At 39.6% G+C, this 23,037-nt stretch overlaps 1 protein-coding gene, 1 non-coding gene and 1 pseudogene across 2 annotated transcripts; 1 reads left to right on the forward strand and 2 right to left on the reverse strand.

The window, feature by feature from the left end:
- The first annotated feature begins 12,916 nt into the window (after nucleotides 1–12,916).
- LOC145115885 (protein BUNDLE SHEATH DEFECTIVE 2, chloroplastic-like) lies at nucleotides 12,917–15,054 on the forward strand. The gene is made up of 5 exons (XM_079052246.1): nucleotides 12,917–13,088; nucleotides 13,212–13,282; nucleotides 13,423–13,489; nucleotides 14,294–14,390; nucleotides 14,880–15,054. The coding sequence occupies exons 1-5, from the start codon at nucleotides 13,034–13,036 to the stop codon at nucleotides 14,956–14,958; spliced, it is 369 nt and encodes a 122-aa protein (XP_078908372.1). The 5' UTR covers nucleotides 12,917–13,033; the 3' UTR covers nucleotides 14,959–15,054.
- On the reverse strand, nucleotides 15,005–16,030 carry LOC145115884 (putative carboxylesterase 6 pseudogene; annotated as a pseudogene).
- Nucleotides 16,031–18,109: 2,079 nt separating this feature from the next.
- On the reverse strand, nucleotides 18,110–18,182 carry TRNAR-CCU (transfer RNA arginine (anticodon CCU)). The gene has a single exon. It is a non-coding gene; the product is annotated as a tRNA-Arg (tRNA).
- Between the last annotated feature and the right edge of the window lie 4,855 nt (nucleotides 18,183–23,037).

A 23,037-nucleotide genomic window follows, 5' to 3' on the forward strand; every position in this document is an offset into this window, starting at 1 on the left:
AATCTATTATTCGAAAGTCTATTTGATCCTTTTCTGTGTATAATTTGCATGCATAAAGGCAATCTGTTATGATTGGTTTGATGTGGGTAGAGCGAATCTTAGGGTAACCTAGGATTTGAGTGATGTTGTAGCTTGTGGGGTAAGTTTTGTTCTGGGACGAATTAGAGTTATCAGGTAGAACCTTGGGGAAGGTACAGGTAGGTGTGGAAGGTAGTATTGGGCCCGTACTACTGAAAGCACAGGACCTGTACCCGAACTGTTGTTAGATCTGGAAACTCTAAGGAGAACCGGTGTGGGAAGATCCCCTTTTTGGACATTCTGATCATTATGTTCATAATATTGCAGTTCAGTATGGTGGTGACACGATTTGGAGTAGGGGGATCAGGACCAGGATCAGGATCCAAATATGGGTCGGCAAAGGTACCGAGCCCATCGATGAGAGGCTGCGCGAGCTGATAGCAGCCGAGGTTACGAGGGGCATCCTTGACGCTACCCGAGTAATATTTGGGACGGTCAAGGAAGGGATGATGGAAATTATGGAGGAGAGGCTCAGATCATTCAGAGTCGAGATTGCTACGGGCCGGGTCGGGGACCGAACTCCCTCGTTCAGGGTGTTCAAAGCGTGTGGGGCCCCGGAGTCCTTTGGGTTCAAGGATCCCATAGTTAGCCGACGCCGGGTGGCGGACATAGAGAACGCCCAGCGCACGAGTTCTTGCCCTGGTGCGGCAAAGGTGGGTTTTGCTTCATGTATGCTGAGAGATCGAGCCCGAGACTGGTGGGGAGAGGTGACTAGCCAAGTGGGGGCAGCCGGTGTGGCTGAGATGACATGGGTAGAGTTTGTCAGACGCTTTGATCTGGAGTTTGCACCAGCTATTAAGGTGCAACGGTTGGTGAGGGAGTTTCAGGAGCTCCAGCAGACCACCGAGACTGTGGCGGAGATTACCGCCAAGTTTTGGGAACGAGCATTCTTGATCCCACAGTATGCTATAGACGAGGATATGAGGAGGACGAGATATCATTCCATGCTGAGGGATGATATCCGAGAGTTTGTGAGCTTTACAGGGTGCAAAACCCTGAATGAGATGGTGGAGAAGGCCCGTGAGCAGGAGATGGAGTTGGACTTCCGCACCAAGCGGAAGCCCGAGCAGGCACAGACAGCAGTAGGTCAGGCTAAAAAGCCTAAGATCTCAGATTCATCCAGTAGGGGCCAGCAGGGCCGTGCCTGGTGTGCCAAGTGTGGGAGATCTCATGGTGGATTTTTCCAAGGGACGCGCCCGGTATGTTATATGTGTGGTCACACGGGCCACGTGAGCATGGATTGCCCCAAGAAGGGCTTGATTTGTTTCCACTGCAACCAGACTGGCCATAAAAAGGCCTATTGTCCGAGGTTGCAGGGAGGGGGAGGAGCAGTGGCGGTGCCTGCGCCCGCCACAATGAGGATTACTGATGGCCGCCCTGCTAAGGCGGATGCTCCAGCGGTGAAGAGCCGTGCATTTCAGTTGACTACCGAGGAGGCTCGGGCAGCACCAGACGTTGTGGCTGGTACGTATTTTATCTTCTTGCTCTATATTTATTTGCATTGCTTATATGTATATATGTGCTCATGTATAGGGACCTTTTTGGTCAATGGTATGTAGGCCTGGCAATCGTGTCGTGTTCGGGTTGGCGTGTCGCGGGTTGGCGGGTCAAAATATGCCAACCCAAACACGACCCATTTAAATATACAGGTCACGGGTTGGAGGGTTTGGAACATAAACCCATATATGACCCGCCAACCCATTTATTTATACGGGTTCACAGGTTGGTGGGTTCGTGGGTCAGATTCCATAAATAAAATTGACAATTAAACATGAATAAATTCTTGATGGTTGATGCAAACATATCCAAAGAGGGAGATACGCTTATACACGATTGATTTTGAGATTATTATTTAGGGAAAATGGGAAAAATGGTTACATACTTAGCCTTACAGGTTACGACTTACGACCTTAGGTCATCCACCACGAGTCAAAATGTCAAATTGTCTATGCATCAATGGTATATATTATATAATACTTATTAAATATTAATACTTGATATATAAATACATTTAAAAATAAAATAATTTTTTATTAAAAATATAAACGGGTTGGCGGGTCAACCCGTTTATTTTTTTAGAAACCCATATATGACCCGTTTAATAAACGGGTTGGCGGGTTGAAAAACTCAACCCAAACCCATTTATTTCGTGTCGTGTCATGGGTCGTGTCACGGGTCGTGTCACGGGTCATGTCGAGAATTGCCAACCCTAATGGTATGTCAGCTCACGTTCTATTCGATTCGGGTGCTGCCCGATCGTTTGTATCTCTTGCGCTTAGCAAGAAGTTTCGGGATGCACCGGGGACTTTGGGATCCCCGCTTGAGTTTGAGATTGCAGACGACCGCACTGTGAGTGTTGCAAGGTTGTATCTGGACTGTGTCCTGAATGTGTTTGGGGAGAGGTTTCGTGTTGATCCAGTCTCGATACCATTGCGAGGGCTGAAGGTGATCGTAGGGATGGACTGGTTGGGGGCCAATGGGGCCATGATCGATTGCGAGCGCCAGTTGGTGAGGGTTCGAACCCCAAGTCGGGGAGAACTGGTTATTAATGGAGAGAGGGCCTCGCAGGGGCCAACCCTCTTCTCAGTTGCGAGGGCTAGGAGACTTCTTCAGCAGGGTTGTTCGGGATTTATGGCATATATATCGGATACGAGGGTTGAGACCACGAAAGATTTTGGTAGTGTACCAGTTGTATAGGAGTTTCGGGATGTCTTTCCCGAGGAGTTACCTGGAGTGCCTCCGGAGAGGCAGGTGGAGTTTCGCATTGATTTAGTGTCGGGTGCCGCTCAGATAGCGAAGGCATCGTACCGTCTAGCTCGGCCCGAGATGCAAGAGCTATCTACACAGCTTCAGGAGCTGTTGGACCGAGGGTTTATTCGTCCGAGCAGTTACCCGTGGGGAGCACTGATCCTGTTCGTGAAAAAGAAGGACGGGTCGCACAGGATGTGTATTGATTATTGAGAGCTGAACAAACTAACGGTGAAGAACTGTTATCCGTTACCGATGATCGATGATTTGTTCGATCAGCTGCAGGGTGCGTCTTGGTTTTCCAAGATTGATCTTTGGTCGGGGTACCATCATATGAGGATTCGGGATGAGGATATACTGAAGACAGCTTTCAGGACTCAGTATGGGCACTATGAGTTTGTGGTGATGCCATTCGGGCTCACCACCAGCAACGTTCATGGATCTCATGAACAGGGTGTGTAGACCAATGCTGGATCGGTTGATGATCGTTTTTATTGATGACATCCTGGTCTATTCTAAGACCAAGGAACAACATGAGCAACATCTGAGGGAGGTATTGGAGACACTGAGAACGGAAAGGCTTTATGCCAAGTTCTCAAAGTGTGACTTCTGGTTGAGAGAGGTGCAGTTTTTGGGGCACGTCATCAACCAAGAGGGTATTTTGATTGATCCAGGAAAGATTGAGGCAGTGATGCGGTGGAAGTGCCGAAGAACGCATCTAAGATCCATAGCTTCTTGGGTTTAGCGGGCTATTATCGGAGATTCATCCAAGATTTCTCCAAGATCGGCGTGCCTTTAACCCGTTTGACCAAGAAGAATGTGACTTTTCGGTGGGGCCCGGATCAACAGTCGGCCTTCGAGACCCTAAGGAAGAAGTTATGTGAGGCCCCGATTCTAGTGCTACCTGAGGGGCTGGATGATTTGGTAGTGTATTGTGATGCATCGATCTCAGGGTTAGGGGCGGTACTGATGCAGAGGGGGCATGTGATTGCTTACGCCTCGAGGCAGTTGAAGCCTCACGAGGCGAACTAACCCACTCACGGCCTGGAATTAGGGGCAGTGGTGTTCGCCCTCAAGATTTGGAGACACTACTTGTATGGAGTTCGGTGCACCATTTTCACGGATCACAAAAGTTTGAAGTATTTGATGGATCAGCAGAACCTGAACATGCGGCAGAGGAGGTGGTTGAATGTACTGAAGGACTATGACTGTGAGATCTTGTACCATCCAGGGAAGGCCAACGTGGTGGCTGATGCTTTAAGCCGCAAGACGGCAGTTTCCCCGATTGGGAACGTTTGCTTGAGGATGACGGTGATCTCTCCATTGTTAAATATGATCAAAAAACTCAGGTCGATGGTGTGAAGAAATAGAATTGGAAGATAGAGCGGATTCGGGGCCAGTATCCCTTGTTTGTTCGGGATAGCCAAGGTCTTCTGACACAGTGTGGATGGTGTGGGTACCGGTGACTGGGGGAGTGAGACAGAAGATATTGGAGGAGGCACACAAGTCCAAGTTCTCTATACATCCGAGGGCTACAAAAATGTATAGAGATCTGAGACGTATAGAGATCTGAGACTGAGCTATTGGTGGCCCTGCATGAAGCGGGAGATCGCTTGGTTCGTGGAGCGGTGCTTGACCTGCAGGAAGGTCAAGGCCGAACATCAGTGGTCGCATGAAAAGGTTCAACCGCTACCCATTCGTATGTGGGAGTGGGAAGAGATCACTATGGACTTCATCACGAAGTTACCGAGGACAGCGAGGGGCGTGGATGCCATATGGGTTATTGTGGATAGGATGACGAAGAGTGCCCACTTTATTCTGATCTCAGATAACATATCCGCTAAGAAATTGGCGGATATTTACGTGCGAGAGGTGGTGGCTAGGCACGGGGTACCAGTGTCAGTAGTCTCTGACCGGGATGTCCGATTTACATCTAGATTCTGGAAGAAGTTCCACGGGGAACTGAGCACTCAATTACATTTTACCACAACGTACCACCCCCAGACAGACGACCAGAGTGAGAGGACGATTCAAACACTCGAGGATATGCTTCGGGCATGCGTGTTAGACTTTGGAGGGAGTTGGGATACATAACTCCCACTAGCAGAGTTTTCGTACAACAATAGTTATCATGCTAGTATCGACCGACCACCGTTTGAGATGTTGTATGGTCGGAGGTGTAGGACCCTGTTTGTTGGGGTGAAGAAGGGCACCGAGTTATGGGGAGCACCGAGGTGGTGCTTAAGACTACTGAGTTGATTCAGCAGGTGCGTGACAGACTACGAGTCGCACAGAGCCATCAGAAAAGCTATGCTGACCGGCGCCGATCGAATCTCGAGTTTCAGGTGGGAGATTTCGTCTTGCTGAAAGTGTCACCATGGAAGGGTGTCATTAGGTTTCGGAAGAGGGGCAAGTTAGGGCCCCAATATATTGGACCGTTCAGAGTTACTGCCCAGGTGGGCAAGGTGGCCTATCGCTTGGATCTGCCGGATGAGCTTAGCTAGATACACAACAACTTCCATGGCAGCACCGAAGGGGTTACGAATGGACATGAGAGCCGGACGATGAGATGCGAGATCACTATCCGGATTTATTTGCGTCAGCAGACTTTGAGGACGAAGTCTAGTTCAAGTGGGGGATATTTGTAACACCTGTTCTAAGTATCATTTAATTCTATCAGTTTTTAGGGTTTTGTGCTAGGACTCAACGAGCTGGGGAGCCCCAAATCGTCGAGTAGAATTCATTTGTGGGATGCGGAATCTAAGATCTACTCGACGAGTTGAAGGCCCACCTCGACGAGTAGGTTATGTAAAGGAAAAACCCTAATTTTAGGGTTTGCACCCTATATAATCTCCTTAAGAACCTTGAGGCTGACCTTCCATCAGCCTCCAAACCCTAAGAACGTCTGTACTAAACCCCAATCACCATTTCCTCTCATATTGTGAGCTAGAGTGACTTTTAGAGCTTAAAAAGAAGGAGATAATGAGAAGAAGGAGAAGATCCAGCAAACAAAGCCCTCACTCTTGAGCTTGATCATCTTGTGGACTATTGTAAGTCTTCAAGATTCGATTTTTATCTTAGAATATGACTAGATCTTGAGTTTACTCTTCATTTTCCTTTCATTCTTGTTAATTGCATGCATGGGGTTCATAAAGTTTGCAACTTTATGGATCTCCAGGGCACAATGGTCCCAAGGTGGGCTAGATCTAGCTTTTGGTCAAGTAAGGATGCCATGCATGAGTTTTTAGAGTATAATCCCCCTTTTTAGCCATTTTGACTTCAAGACATGCATTGGACATGCATGTCCATAAAGCCTCCATCTTTGGAACGTTTTGAGGATTAGGAACTCTTCTGGAAAGGAGGGATTCCAGATCCTTAGAGTCTTGAACCTCATGGCTAAGCTTTTGAGCTTTCCAACCTTTGTTAAGGGCCTTAGAGCATTCAGAGTGGTTCCAGAGGATAAAGTTGGAAACTTTATCCTTCTATACACCTTTAGGTTACAGATCTAAGCCCTAGAGTCCCTTTAATCGATGTATCAAGGGAATAAACAAACAGGGTGGACTCGACGAGTTACTTGGGCAACTCGACGAGTTGGGTCGGGTTTCCCCGTCTACTGGATATCGAGTGAACTCGTCGAGTTGTTGAGACAACTCGGCGAGTTGGCTAGGGTTTGTCCCGGTTTTCTGGACTCTGAAGGAACTCAAAGAGTTGCTAGATACACTCGACGAGTTGGGGTCAACATGGACTGATGACCTTGACTGTTGACCTTGACTTTGACCAGGGTTGACTTTAAGGGTATTTATGGTATTTCAGAATTGTGACAAGTTAATCACATGATTCTTATAGGCAGTTGAGTTGGAGCTGTGTGTTAGGACTTATCGGATCTTATCTTGTCAGTTCAGCATTCATGATAGGTGAGTCTCCTCACCATACCAATGGGTCTAAGACACCAAGGCTGGCCCATTATTGTTATGAGTTATGACTAGTTGGTTATGGGAGATATGGTATGCTAGTTATTTGTGATGTTTGCATGAAAGACCTCGGGGGGTTCCCGAGGTGCTTATGTGTAAGACCTTAGAGGGTTTCCATGGCACTCTAGTATATTTTCATGTGTGATTTGTATATCATTTCTTGGTAGTAAGGACCGTGTGGAGGTTCCCACGGCAGGAAGACCATGTGGGGGTTCACACGGCAGGAAGACCATGTGGGGGTTCCCATGGCAGGTATTTAAGACCACGTGGGGGTTCCAGTGACACCAGGTGTAAGACCCTGAAGGGTTTCCATGGCTTCCCTATATGTTTGTATGTATGGTTTATGTGGTTATGTAGCTTTTATAGCTAATATAATTATGTGATTATATGGACTGTGTGGGGTATGCTCTGGGGAACTCACTAAGCATTAGCTTACAGTTTATGGGACACTCTGATGTTTGGAATAATATTGTGAATGTTATGAATTTGAAAACATATGTACTCAAGATTTTATGGTTTAGTGATAATGTTATGACTAATTAAAAATGAAAATTTTCTTTTGAAAATTGGGTCGTTACACTTTTGAACAAAATGGAGGTGTGACCCGGTTACCCCTTTGCCACATAAACATTGGCTTTTTACTTTTGGTTCATATGCATCTCTCACACACATGCACATAAAAACCCACCGTCCCTTCTCTCTCTCTCTCTAGTCATTTAACCCGATATGATCTTCTTCAAGGTTCTTTAAGTTCTTCCACCAATATCTTTATTTTCACACACTAAAACACAAACACACATAGAAGAACTCCAACTAATAATCATCATGTGTGAGTTTAATGTTCTTTGGGTTCTTTTAATTTTTAGCATGTGCCTATGTGTGTTTTTCATTTTTGGTGTGTATGTGTGTTTATAATTTTCATCAATAATCAACACAACCCTTGAACTTCATATCAGTCGAGACTAGAGATGTTTATCTAGGTCGTTCTTTCCCTCTATTAATCTATATTCTCCAACGATTCTTTCCTCACCCACTCTCTCTAATCATTAAGAAACTTCAGCGATTTCAAGGCTTTTGCAAAGAGAGTAAAAGAATTTTTCGGCGAGGAGACGGTACCAGCTTTTGCCCACTAGGCGGAGCTTGTGGTGGTCGATTCTTAGGATGCAGATTAAACAGGCGACGGCGAGGTCTTCGGGCAGTCCGGGAAGGAGAGGATATTGGTTGCGGGTTCTGTCTTGTTGGGTTGATTGATGATTTGATGTCCGGCTGGAGACAAAGCTTTGAACCGTGGTGTAACACCCTGTTCCGAATCGATTCCTAACCCGAGGTTGCGGCCCCAAGATCGGTCATCATAAGGCTTAGGTCCTTTGAATAGGTTAGATCTAGGCCCATTTGGGTGCAAGTGATGCAATTAAAGTGATCAGGGTGTTCGGTTTATGTTTTGGAGCCTAGGGGTATTTCGGTAAAGTGTTAGTTCGGGCTTTTGTGGAAATTGGATTTTTGTTCGAAAGGTCTTAAGGCTGGTATGATTTGATAAAAGTGTAGGTCTTCTCGTTACCTTTCCGTGGATATAAGGATCGCCGGAAACAGACTTATAACGAAAAAGTTATGGCCTTCGGAAGTTTGGTGGTTTTAAGGTTTAGATGGGTACGTGGGGCGTACACAAAGGGTACGCGGGGCGTACTAGTGAAAAGGGAAGTACGCGGGGTGTACCTTGGTGTACGCTGGGCGTACTGACCAGGATGGTCGTAGATGCTCTTCGGAGTACGCTGGGCGTACCATATGTACATTTGGTGTACTCCAATCAAACCCAAACCCTATTTTAGGGTCTTGGACCCTATTTACGCTCCTTATCTCATAACCTAACCCTAATATCTTCAACCACCATCCCTCTAAACCCTAGAAACCGACCCTTAGCCCCCATTTGAGTGATTCTTGTGCTTCAAAGTGATTTATGTGTGTTTTTGGTGCTTAAGGAGGAAGAAGGAACTCCTTGAAGAGTCATTGCTTGACTTGGAGCTTTTGGATCCAGACTTTGTTTACTTAGACCTAACGTCTGGAGGTATAAAGTCTCAACCTTGACAACTCTTTCTTGTAGATCTAGCTAGGTGGCACTTTGTTATGATTTTGGTCCCTTTGTGGTGGTTCTTGTGAGTAGAAGTTACTCCAGAACCTTTGAGCTTCATATTTGGCCCTTTGGAGTCATAAAGTTTGGATCTTGATGAGTATAAACCTTCCATGCATGATTTGGTAGTCTTTTGGTGAAGCTTGGGACTTAGGGTTTTGATTTGGGTTCCATTAAGTCATGCTAAGTCATAAAGTCAGGAACTTTATGACTTAAGAAGTCCCTTTGAATCAGATCTGGAAGTTTGGAATAAGGTCTTAAGGTATTAAGAAGTTTTAAGACAATTTGAAGTGATTTTGACCCTTGAAGTTCATCCTTGGTGCTGGTGTAACGACCCAATTTTCAAAAGAAAATTTTTCATTTTTAATTATCCAAAACACATTTTCATCATCCACAAAAACGAGTTACAATTGTTTTCAAAACCATTTCAAATACAACTTTATTTCAAAATATCAGAGTGTCCTATAAAATACCCGAGTGAGAGTGCACGCCGCGCCATCAAGCCTTGCCCTTGCCCTTGGGCTCAGATGTACCTGAAACAAATCCACAAACTATAAGCTAATGCTGAGTGAGTTCCCCAAAGCATACCCACACACAAACCACATACAACATATCATACTAGCTATAACAGCTACACATATCACATACGCCATGCATACAACAGACAGGGATGTTGTGGGCTCGTCCCCAAGGTCTTACTCCAAGATGCCATGGGCTCCCCACATGGTCTTACACCTAAGTGTTATGGGCTCTCCCATGGTCTTTGATAGGAAAGCCATGGGCTCTCCACATGGTCTTACATCCAAGTGTCATGGGCTCTCCCATGGTCTTCCATACAAACATACCACTAGCATACTTCCTATCTCATACCAACTAACATGTCACATAACACAATCTCAGCTAGGATACTACATAATATAAAATGGGTCGGCCTTGGTGCCTTAGACCCATTGGTATGGTGAGGAGACTCACCTCTCCCGAATGTTGTGCTGGAAAACTAGAATCAGATATGCCCCACGTACTGCTCCAACTCAACTGCCTATAAACATTAAATGATTGACTTGTCATGATCCCATAATTACTCTCAAAGTCAATCCTGATCAAAGTCAAGGTCAACAGTCAAGGTCAACAGGGATCATGATTACTCTCAAAGTCAACCCTGGTCAAAGTCAAGGTCAACAGTCAAGGTCAACAGTCCCTGTTGACCTCAACTAGTCGAGTGCATCCAGCAACTCGCCGAGTTAGCTGCATAACTCGTTAACTCGCCGAGTTACCTTTGTAACTCGTCGAGTTCCTCCTGAGTCCATTCCACTGAATCCCGTCTCGACTCACCGAGTCATCCTGGTGACTCGTCAAGTTCATCATATGACCAGAAAACTAATATCTAAACGGACCAAAACCCTAATCCTTCACTGCACTTATCCTAGAAACTCAAACACGGGCAAACCCTACTCCGACTCATCGAGTCAGCTAAGGGACTCGACGAGTTCCTTCAGTCCATTCTAAGCTCAGCCCTTTTCAATGGGATCTATGGTCCCAAACTCCAGATCTAAACTCCCTTAGTGCAGATACCACGTAAAGTTGCAAACTTTACGTGCATGCAAGGCCCTCCAAGGCCATAACCTCAAAACTAAGCTTCTTACAATGTTTTTGTGCATGGAAAGGGACTAGGCTGCATAAAGTGAGCAACTTTATGCCATTGGGGACCTTGAGAGGTCCAGAAATGGAACCATATTCTTGTGATAAGTCCAGATCCAAGCTTGACTCCATTTTGCACCAAAAATGGCCATTTACTTCCAGGAAAAGGGATCTAATCAACTAGAGATCAAGGTGACGACTTTATACCTCAAAATGATGGTCAAGATAGAGTAGATGTTGGATCTACTGCTCCTTTCCTTGTTCCTTCCTCTTCAAGCTTTAGAATCCTTCACAAATGCCCCAAAATCACTCACAAAAGCTCTTTCTCTCACTCGAGAAGGTTCAAGATCGATCTAGGGTTTCCTCTGGATATTAGGGTGATAAGGGAGGCCACAAGAGGCACAATAAGTTCTTTAAATAGGGTGCAAACCCTAAAAATTAGGGTTTCCTTTTACAGCTCCCACTCATCGAGTCGGGGCCTTCCGACTCGTCGAGTAGGACCCAAACCCTGCATCCCTTAACAGTCTCTACTCGACGAGTTGGAGCGCCCCAACTCGTCGAGTCCATGCACAAAACCCTAAAATTATAAAAATAAATCAATACTTGAAACAGGTGTTACAGCTGGGCTTCATTAAGCCATGCAAAGGTTTAAAGCCTTCGACTTTATGGGCCAAGTCACTTATATTTTAGCTATTCTGAGGTTTGGACGTCTTGGCTTAAAGGATTAAGACGTTTTCTAGGTTGGTAGTGGGCAGGGTCAGTACGGGGGGCGTACTGGGTTTCTTGGGCGTACGCTTAGCGTACCCACTGAGTACGTGGGGCGTACTCAGTCAGATGAGATTTTGAATTTTGGGCTTTCTTTTGGGCTTGGGTGTTGGGTTATTAATGGGTCATCTGAGTACAAGTGTTTTGGACTAGGAAGAATGGTTGGGCTTTATGGTAAGGCCCATGTAAGGGGTTTGGGCCCAATTTTTATTGGCCTTTGCGCCTTTCAGATTGTGAGCTTGGGCCTTAGTCTTGGACCAAGCTAGGTTAGGGGTAAAATGGTATTTTTACCCCAAGTATGGATTTAAGGTTATGGATTGGAACCCAATTGCTAATTGGGTGTTGTTTTGACTTTGATAGTTTGGGGATCTGTCAGCCAGCAGCTAGGGATTTTCTCTTCGACAGTGCAAGGTAAGTCTTCTCACCATATCCATGGGTCGAAGGCACCAAGGTCGGCCCATTATTTGGTTATGTAGTATGTTAGATGTTGTGTGATACATGTTATGCATGGGTTGAAATATACCCCAGTGCGAGGACCACTATGTTATGTTTGGGTTGAAATATACCTAGGACGGGGCCCACTATGTTATGATTGGGTTGAAATATACCCCAGGGCGAGGCCCACTGTGATATGTTCGGGTTGAAATAGACCCCAGGACGAGGCCCCAGGGCGGGGCCCATACTTGCTTTTTGGGTTGGAATGAACCCCAAGGCTGGGCCTATTTATATGTTTGGTATGTGGTATTTTGGGGAGCTCACTAAGCTTCGTGCTTACGGTTTTCAGTTTATGTTTCAGGTACTTCGGTTTTCAAATGGAAGAGCTCGGGATGATTCCAGGACACACACCACATCGTTCCGCACTTTCTTAACTCACTCTGATATGATGTGACAATTGATACATTTGTTTCATTTGTATTTTTATGACGATGTTTTCCGGAATACTGGTTTTATCAATTTAAAAATGAAATTTTCGGGTCTTATTTTTGGGACGTTACACGGGGATGTATCTTTTTGCTCTGACGACTGTTTTCAGGCCGATGTCTACTCTACATAACCTGTTGTATCCACCTGTAAAAACATCATCGTCTCCAATGGGAACAGAAGGGCATGACCGTCAGGAACAAGAAAATGAGATATAAATTTAGGATCTTTACTAAAACAATTAAAGAAAAGCCATGGACACCACTCTTATGCCTTTCCTTGTGTTGGAGAGAGAGAGAGAGAGAGAGAGAGAGAGAGAGAGAGAGAGAGAGAGAGAGAGAGAGTGAGAGAGAGAGAGAGAGAGAGAGAGATTTAATTTATTTTTTTAATTAACTAAAAGTCACGTATGTTTATTAACCGGCTAAAAAAAGTTAAGAGGACTAAATGAACAGGTCACTAACCAACACGAAATTTGTTAGTTACTTAAAAGGCACGAAAAAAAAACTTTAAGAGCTGAAAAGATAAAATCCAAATATACAATAGTAACGTTGCGTCATTTTCCTTTTTTTTCTAAGAAACAAAAAAAGTTTTCTGATTTTCTCCTAGAAAACGCACTGTTTTTATGAAAATTTAACAGTTACATAAATACGTAAGTAGTTACAAATTTTTGTGGGCAATTCAGATTTGATTTCTAGAACGGAACAATGGGAAGTGTGGCCTATATCATCATTAACGAACCAGAAAATAAGTAAATCGCTCAACTCACTTCCTACTTCCGAATAATACAATGGCTTTATCTTCATGTTTTTTAGCCATACAATTCATACCTCTTCAGAACCCAGGTAAACTGTCTTCTTCCCACTGCAAATTTTCACACCCACCCACCAAAAATCTACACTTTCATGCTGTTTAATCTAACTCTACCAGATTCTGCTTCAATTTGGCTTGTGGGTTTTCAATCATAGGTGTTCCTATCGCCAATCAAAGCAATCGAAAGCTTCATAGAACAGTCAAGTTTGACTCTTTGAAACCTAAGGTCCATTCTTTTATTGCATTCAATCAAATGTTCTAATCTTCCTTTTATTATCGCAATCTTACTTTCACAATTAGGGCTTTTCGGGTATGGAAACTATGAGTTATTGATATACGAATCGTGTACTATTGGCAAATATGCAGGCTACAGGAGACAAGGAAACGAAGCCAAAAGTAAAGAGTGTCATATGTACGGATTGTGATGGAAATGGTAAGTTTCTTTTAGTCACTTTTATATATGTATTTTCAAGAAAAGTAGAAAAACTCCCTTTCATATATTACTAAATTTGATGAATTCGATTGTTTAAAATCAAAATTTATGCTTATTAGTATTTCTTGACATAATAGAAATGGTATTTGTTTGCCACTTAGGAGGTGTTTGAATGTGTGTTTTGATAGTGATTATGCTAAGAATTAAATATACCCAAAATTACTTAAAGCTAGGGATAGTGTGGTGAATTTACAGTTTTACACTTATCTCAATACTACTTGATAATCCAAATCCTATTAATTTGATCCAACCCCTCATTTTTTGTTCTTCCATTTTCTCGAGTTTGTGGTTAGTTGGTCAGATATTCCTTAAATATTATTTATCCAGACAACAGTTTATACTAATAGCACTTGTGGGAATAAAAAAAACGTGGCAAAAGTTTTCCCTTGGATCACTAAGGGTGCGTTTGGTTGTGGAAAACTGTTTTCATTTTCTATGAAAATGTTTTCAGAAAATAGGGTTGAGTTTTCATTTTCAATTTTTAATAAAAACGCGTTTGGTTGGAACGGGTGGAGTTTTCATTTTCCATCTTAGAAATTTGGAAAACTTTGGAAAACCGTAAAAATCACTTTTCTAATTTACATACAATTTGGAAAACTGGAAATTTTCATTTTCTAGAAAAATTGTGGAAAACCGAATGAACCAAACGCATTTTCAAAATTTCCATTTTTCTTGGAAAATTTTCCTAGAAAACTAGAAAATTTTCCACAACCAAACGCACCCTAAATTTTATGAGAATTCCAGGTGCTGTTCAATGTTCACAATGCAAAGGTGTTGGTATTAACCCTGAAGATTTCTTTAACGGGCAATTTAAAGCTGGGGACTCATGTTGGCTTTGTGGGTACTAATTATTTTCCTTCCTCATTTTTTCATAATTGTTTTTTACTTATTTGATACATTGATAACTTCCTTACTTTTTTTTGAACATATACATAATCAATGTGCTCTCAAAAAATGTCCAACTTGTCACTTACTAAGTTTGGTGACACATTACTTATATTAGGAATACATGAAAACAATAAAAAATGTTGGGTGTTAATAAATTTTGGTTTTAATATTGATGTAATGATTATGACATGAATAAAATACATGAAAACAACCCAAACTGTCATGCATCGTACATGAACAAAATATGAATGACAAAACATAAATAGAATACATGTAAACAACCGTGAAACAAGTTACCAACCGACCCAAGTGAGATTTTTTGAAAAATAAAGTGACTTGGTATGTATCGAAAAAAGAAAAGTATCCTAGTGAGACAAATTGAAAAGCATGTTGTTATTTTATGACTTATTTGATGCTATTTTTCATGTCATTCATCTTGCAGAGGCAGGAAAGAAATGCTATGCGGAGGTTGTAATGGAGCCGGCTTTGTAGGCGGTTTCATGAGCGGATTTGATCATTAGATTCATCCGTAGGTATACAAAATGTTCCACCGTAACATAAATCATGTAAATAAGTCTTATATTTTATATTTATTCTTCGAATTTTATGCGTTTAAATCTTTAACGAGTACAAAGAGTTTAAAAACTATGTATGAACTCATTCATCTGACTTTGTAACAACTTAGTCTCCTCGGAATCGGGCCGGAAAACGTGAAAAACATGTTTTTCGTTTTTCGTCTCAATAAGTTCAACTTTCACGCCTTTTCCCTTCAAAAATTCGGCATACTCCACTCCCCGTTCCTTCAAGAAATCAAATTCTGCCACAAAAACAAGAACGTCGGGAAACCGATTCCATTCCGACATCGAGACCACCATCTTTTTAAGGTTGCACCCGTCATAGTCACGGTTCGAGCCCTTAGGCACGCTTAGGCTCCAAAACATATCGTTCGACTTCACATCGTCAACTGACTCAACTTTCGTCTCTAACTCGGTTCGCTTCTCGCTGCCGAAGTACGGGTGAATGGAGAGTATTCCAGAAACCCTAACCGGACACTGCGTATCCCGGATCGCTCTAATGGCTACTTGGTGAGCTATGTTTCCTCCGGCACTGTCTCCCGAGAGGAAAACCCTAGAAAGATCCACGTCTTGGAGCCAAGAATCAAAAGGTTTTTGTTTGGATAACCAAATGAGGGATGCGTAAGAGTCTTCGTATGCAATCGGGAGCCTGTTTTCCGGTGCGAGGCGGTAGTCGACGGAAAGAACGATAGATTTAGTGGTGGCGGAAAGGTCTCCTAGGAAGTGATGGTAGCCTAGCCATGTGGTGGAGCCGATTGCAAAACCGCCGCCGTGGAAGTATACAACGATTGGTAGTGATTGTGGCATGATGGCGGCGGTGGGGATGAAAAGTCTTGCAGTTATTGGTTTTGATGGATCTATGGTTACATCTTTGCACTTGTAGCCATCGTACAAGTCAAGAGAGGCCAAAGATGTTTCCGGTATGAAACGCTCAATGGTACCATCGGAGTAGGCTTTAATGAAATCGGAGGCTCCTATGATGGTGGGTTCCATGGTGGTGGTGGTGGTGGTGTTGAGGAAGTGAAGGGTTTTGATATAAATAGAGCGGTGGTTACAATTTATGTGGAAAGGAGGTTGGTTGATCATGTTAGTTGAGTTTTTTTTTTTAATCTATGATTATTTGTTTGTTACAAAATTTGGAATAAATATTTAAGAATAAAGAAGCTGATTTAATTTGAAAATAACACGAAGATTATGTTCGACCGAATTTTAAAGATTCATGTCAGTCGGTTTCTTTACTTGTGTAAATTAGAAATGAAAAGTGTTATTTCTGTTTAATCGAAAATGATCGGAAGGTTGTTCTTTTGGCTATAAAAACAAAAACAAAATAGTTTGAAGTTAATATTAATCTAAAATGTCAAAGTCTTGGAAATTACGTATAGATGATTGTATTGATAAAGTTGAACACCGTTGAATTTGTTGATAGATAAATATATTGGGTCGGTACCCCTTACTAACTCCAATTTATATCGTCGAATGAAAATATATTATATGGGATCCAACTCATAGTACGAAACATATATAAAAATAAGTGTGAAAACATAAACAAAATTTACGTTTAAATGTAAAGAAAAAAATTTGAATTTATACTGACACGTACTTGAAAATAATCAAGTAAGGTTTTTTAAAAGTTAATGAATGGAAGTTCAAATAATAAAGTACATATTATATTTAACTTCATTCATATGTAGGAAGTGTACATAAAAATAAACACGTAAAGTCAGAAACGTAAAAAATAAAAAAATAATAAATAATAAAAAAAAATTGCGTCGAAACATAAACAAACTCGAATTTATACCAACATGTAAATAACTTTTTTAAAAAATTGATGAGCGAAAGTTCTAAATTTACATTCAGACGTTGACTATCTCTAATTTATAGCGCACATATATAAAAATAATCACGCAAAAAATTAGTCTTTTTTAAGTCAAAACATAAAAGTTATTAGGAGTAGAATATTATATATATTACGGGGGTAAGCATGACAGTTTAGAAAGTCGATATTATCAAAATGATATTTTACAAAGTTCAAAGCCCAATGAGTCAACGTGACATTTTACAAAGTTGATGGGTGATAAGTGTCTTGTGACATTGTGGACTGTATGTAGGACATTAACGACTTCAATTTTGAGAAAAATGTTTCTACAAATGCAACGGTTACTACAATAATCACCAAGACTCTATATGCATTAGGAAAACAACCGACTTTTTCATATATTTTAAAACATTGATAGAGTGAGTAGTTTCATTTGGTAAAAACTCGTCAACCGTAAGAACTCGTCAACAATATTTAACTCTAGATAAAGTTTATTGGCATCAATACCTGATCGTTCATCGTACTTAAGTGTAGCTTGAAGATGACTACAACACAACTTAAGATATTTGTCATCAAACTCCTTCAATTTTTGCAAAAAAACCAAGATTTTTTTCATAGTTATTGTATTGTTCAAATCTTGTTTTAAAAGAAGTAATCGCTTGAAAATGAAACAATTAAACACACAAGCCACAACAGAAGTCAATCAATTCTGAAATTGAGACACAATAGCTGAGCATTAAATTTCTCAAAAAATCGATTTTGAATTTTAAAATTAAAACAATCAATTAATCAATAATATGAATCGAATGCCAAATGTGATTATGAAATTGAGTGATCTTATTGATTTTGAAACTTACAATTTTGATTTCTAAATCGGATAGTGCATTGATGTAGTGTGTTCTGACTTAGATTGGTGAGAATCATAGGGTGAAGTGACTTTGGCCTGGTGACGATACATTTAAATAAATTTTGTTTTCAAACATGAATTATTAGTCTACTATAATGAGTCGTATGTAAAGATTAGACCTCCTCTACAACATGGGCCTTGTGTGGTCGTCCACCTCGCACATCTTCAAAGACGCCAATCCATGAAGACAAATACAAAAGTTTAGAAAATAAACAAGATTAAAATGATATTTTGTAAAATTTGAAGTTGAAAGGTTCAAACATTTAAAAAATATAAAGATGAAAATTGACCAAAGCGGTAGTAATAAAAATAGGTTGGGAGTGATAAGATCAAAAATAATATAATAATTGCTTTTTTCTCAAATAAAAACAACTCGCGCCAGGTAGGGGTCGAACCTACGACTTTCTGCTTAGGAAACAGACGCTCTATCCACTGAGCTACAGGCGCAACTTGTCAATGTTTTATTACTTTCTCTATTATTTAAGATAAAGTTGGCTTTTACAAATTTTAAAAGAACATAACATATCTTTACCACTTTAGTTCTTAGTTTTTTATTATTAAATTTTTACATATTTTTCTTTATTAAAGTTATAATTTTAATGACATAACTACCACCAATATAATTACATCCTATTGAAGAAAACAAATATTATGTATGCGGTTTATCACTACAAAAAGTTGAGAATCTTACCAGTAAATTTGTCTTTTGTAATGTTTAATTTCGTATCATTAATTAAAAAAAAATATGTGATTATATAGTGAAGTGTATACATGACTAAATCATGAATTAATAAAAAGTGATTTAAAAAGTAGATTATAAATAAAAACTTATTATTGCTAACAAGTTAAATATAAAAAAAAAAAAAAAAAAAAAAAAAAAAAAAAAAAAAAAAAAAAAAAAAAAAAAAAGAAGAAGAATGAAAAACTTATTAGAAAATTAAAATGCTATAATTTTAAAAATATTTTTTCTAAGATATCTTTGTGAAATTTAATTTTGTGTGGTGGTGAACACCAATATTATTATTTACCTAGTTGGTCAAAAATTAAATATGAGACATGATATTTTTACTTTTTTATTTTATTTATCTATTAGTTGTGAGATCTGTATGCTATAAAGTATGATGTTATAATAAACATACGAATAAAAATACATTGTTATTTATTTGATTTAACCCATTTTTTTTATAAACATATAAAACGACCACTTAGTTATACATTAATTAGTGTGTTACTAAATCATCTGTATGAATCAGGATAAGGTGTGTAATTTATTTATTTGTATTTATGTTAGTCAAATCAAAGTCAATGCTGCTAAAAAATAAAAAACAAGAACTTTTATGTTTTGATTAGGGTGTTGCTAATAAGATACCCATTGGACACCCCCATTAACCACTTTTTAAAAAGTCAGTCTATAATTAACTATTTATAATCATCTTTTTCGGAAAAAATACAATTTCAACCAATAAAAATATTTCAAAATAAAACTAAGGTGTCTATATGGTAAAATGGGGTGTCTTTTTAGCCAACCCCTTTTATTATATATAAATTTATTGTAGGCATCTCGAATTATATTTGCTACAGATAGGCTTGACAATCGGGTCGTGTTCGGGTTGGCGTGTCGCGGGTTGACGGGTCGCAGGTTGGCGGGTCAAAATATGTCAACCCAAACACGACCCATTTAAATATACAGGTCACGTGTTGGCGGGTTTGGAACATAAACTCATATATGACCCGCCAACCCATTTATTTATACGGGTTCACAGGTTGGCGGGTTCATGGGCTTCACCGCTTCAGCCTTCAGGCGTCAACGTCGTTTGTGATTTCGATACACGATTTGATTTCGTACATGATTTCGATCACAGAGTAACAGATGGGAGAGTGAGACTGTGGGAGACCGGGTGACTGGAAGTCTGGAAGAGGGAGATATCCTCATACGCGATTTGATTTTGAGATTATTATTTAGGGCAACTGGGCAAATGGTTACAGACTTAGCCTTACAGGTTACGACTTACGACCTTAGGCCATCCACCATGAGTCAAAATGTCAAAACAGTCAAATGGTCTATGAATCAATGGTATATATTATATAATTCTTATTAAATATTAATACTTGATACATAAATAAATTTAAAAATAAAATAATTTTTTTATTAAAAATATAAACGGGTTGACGGGTCAACCCGTTTATTTTTTGAGAAACTCATATATGACCCGTTTAATAAACGGGTTGACGGGTTGAAAAACTCAACTCAAACCCATTTATTTCGTGTCGTGTCGCGGGTTGTGTCGAGAATTGACAGCCCTAGCCACAGATGATGATGAACCTGCTCAAGCCTTAGCTGAAGAGCTTTCATGCCGCCTTGGAAAACAAAGATTTTTTTTTAAAAAAAAAAAATAATTTTTATATTCGTCCATTAGCAACATACTACTTTTGCATTGAGACACATTGTGGAAAATTCCAAGTTATACGAGGAACAAAAAGTCTACACTGCTGTTTATAAAAAAAAATTAATCAGCTCATCTGTTGAATATTTTGCAATAGTTGGAAGTGAAGGTTGCTGAATGCAATTAAATCTAAGTAGAATGTGTAGATGGATTATTCAATTTATGTTGCATTAAAAATGTTGTTTTATTTTTGGAAAAATTACAGAAAATTATAATGTATTTTTATCATTTTATTGATTTACTTAACCATAGCTATGTGATAATATAGTTTATTTTTCAATTTTTTTTTAAGTTGTCATGTTTTACAATATAAAAAATAGTTGTCATGTTTTACAATACAAAAAATAATTTATAAAGTAGTTTTTTACTTAGATTAGCTTTTTAAAAGTTTTCTTTCTTTTTTTTTATATTTTTTTTCTAACATATACCCTTAATTAATTATAAAAAAACATATACTTCTAAATGTCAACTTATTTCGTTTTAGACAAAATTGCAAAAATGGTCATTGTGGTATCCAATTTTTTTGGGTTTTAGTCCAAACTCCGAGTTTTTTGGATTCATAGTCCTTTTGGAGTTGTTTATATGTGGAAATGGTCCCTAGATTTAACTTCCGTTAAGTTGTTGCTATTAACCCCCTCATGTGTTTCCCACATGAGGGCATATTTGTCTTTTCACTTCTAAGAGACCATTTTTGCAATTGAAAAAAATATATTACCATTTTTATTAAAAAAAATTAATACCTATTTATTTATTTTAATAATAAAAAAATAAAAGATCTCTCTCTCTCTCTCTCTCTCTCTCTCTCTCTCTCTCTCTCTCTCTCTCTCTCTCTCTCTGCACCTTCAAACTGGGGCAACTGTTCCTTCAAAGATCTTGCAAACCCCAATCCTCAAAAACTCAAATTCCAGTTTTAATCCAAATGGATTTTCATCAGTCAATCGAGACTCAACAAAAGTCTGTCTACCAATCTGATCCATCAACCTCTGGTTTCCAGTCTTAGCCATTGCAGCACTATGCATCGTAGCAACAACTTTCTTGCTCGTTTCCTACTACTTTTTCGTCACCAGAGGCTGCTTCAACTGGCAACAAGTGAACCCATTAAGACGCTTTTCCATGTCCCAGGAACGATCCACACCCGACCCGTTATCATCTCCATACTCGACTCCTCCATGAAGCATCAGAATAGCAATAAATGTCGTATTACCCCCAAATTTTCTTCTAAATCCTTTAAACCCAAAACTGAAATCCATCACACCTACCTTGAAACCCATGAAATTTCAACATCTAGGTCTTCCCATGTCTGTAGTGGAGGACTATTCTCAAATGCTTAAGGAGGTTGTACAGTACAAGTATTTGATTTTCTACACAATACATAATTCGTTCTTGTGTTATGTCACAACACAGGTTCGTATCCCATCTCTTTTGACAATTAAGGGTAGGTGTAGGGTTTCAATGTGCTCTGTTACCTAGAAATTTATGGATCATTAGTTATCGTACATTAAGATTGGTCATCAATGTTGATTCATATAGAGAGCACTTACGATTTCACGAATCAGAGGCTTAAGAAACGGTACAAGGGCATGAACATGCCTGATGAAACGTTGTAGTGTTTGGATTATCATCAGTTCTCCTGCCCTCATACACAACAAATCATACCATTCTTATAACAGGGACATATCTAAATCAAGCAACAATTTTTCATTTCGTTGAGAAAACCTTCCAATTTCATCTAACTGTTATGCAAATAATGAGAAAAAAACCACCGAGTTCAACGATTTTTTCTAGGTATTTTTTTTTCTCGGTGTTTTTTTTCATCTGGGACTGAATTAATTCCCAGGAAGAAGAATATGGGAATGTGTAGGTTGGAATTAAGAGAGAGAGAGAGAGAGAGAGAGAGAGAGAGAGAAATCTTTTATTTTTTAATTATTAAAATAAATAAATAGGTATTAATTTTTTTAAAAAAAAGAGAAAATTACTAATCTAACCAAATTCATTAATGACTTCTCACTTTTTAGCCAAAATTTAGGACTTATTTCAAAATAGCCATCGAAACCGTAGGTGGTTAAAATCCTTACTGTTTCGCCCATTTACCTACGGTTTTGATTTTAGTATATAATGATTTTTTTTTTCATTTTTCATTACGAAACCGTAGATGAAAAAATGGTCTACGGTTTCCTCTGAGAAGTCTATTGTTTCCCAAATAGTAGATTAAAAACTGTCTACTGTTTCGTCCAAAACCTACGGTTTTGGGTTTTTTATTTTTTTAAGATGAAAAAAGAAACACTAACTTTTACTCTAAAAGAGATTTTTCTTTTAATATATACTAGGTACGATATAGCAGTCAAATACCCAAAAAAACCCCAAAACCGTAGGTTTTTAGACGAAACAGTGGATCATTTTTAATCTACTATTTGGGAAACAGTAGACTTCTCAGAGGAAACAGTAGACCATTTTTTCGTCTACGGTTTCGTAGTGAAAAATGAAAAAAAAATCCTTATATACTAAAATCAAAACCGTAGGTAAATGGGCGAAACAGTAGGCCATTTTAACCACCTACGGTTTTGATGACTATTTTGAAATAAGTCCTAAATTTTGGCTAAAAAATAAGAAGTCATTAATAAATTTGGTTAGATTAGTAATTTGCCCAAATGGGAATATATTTTTTTCAATTGCAAAAATGGTCCCTTAGAAGTGAAAAGACAAATATACCCTCATGTAGGAGGCACATGAGAGGGTTAACAGCAACAACTTAACGGAAGTTAAATCCAGGGACCATTTCCACATACAAACCACTCCAAAAGGACCATGAATCCAAAAAACTCGGAGTTTGGACTAAAACCCCAAAAAATTGCATACCA

Source organism: Lactuca virosa, chromosome 5, assembly GCF_052849685.1.
Source record: "Lactuca virosa cultivar CGN04683 chromosome 5, Lactuca_virosa_CGN04683_v6, whole genome shotgun sequence".
NCBI classification, from domain to species: Eukaryota; Viridiplantae; Streptophyta; class Magnoliopsida; order Asterales; family Asteraceae; genus Lactuca; species Lactuca virosa.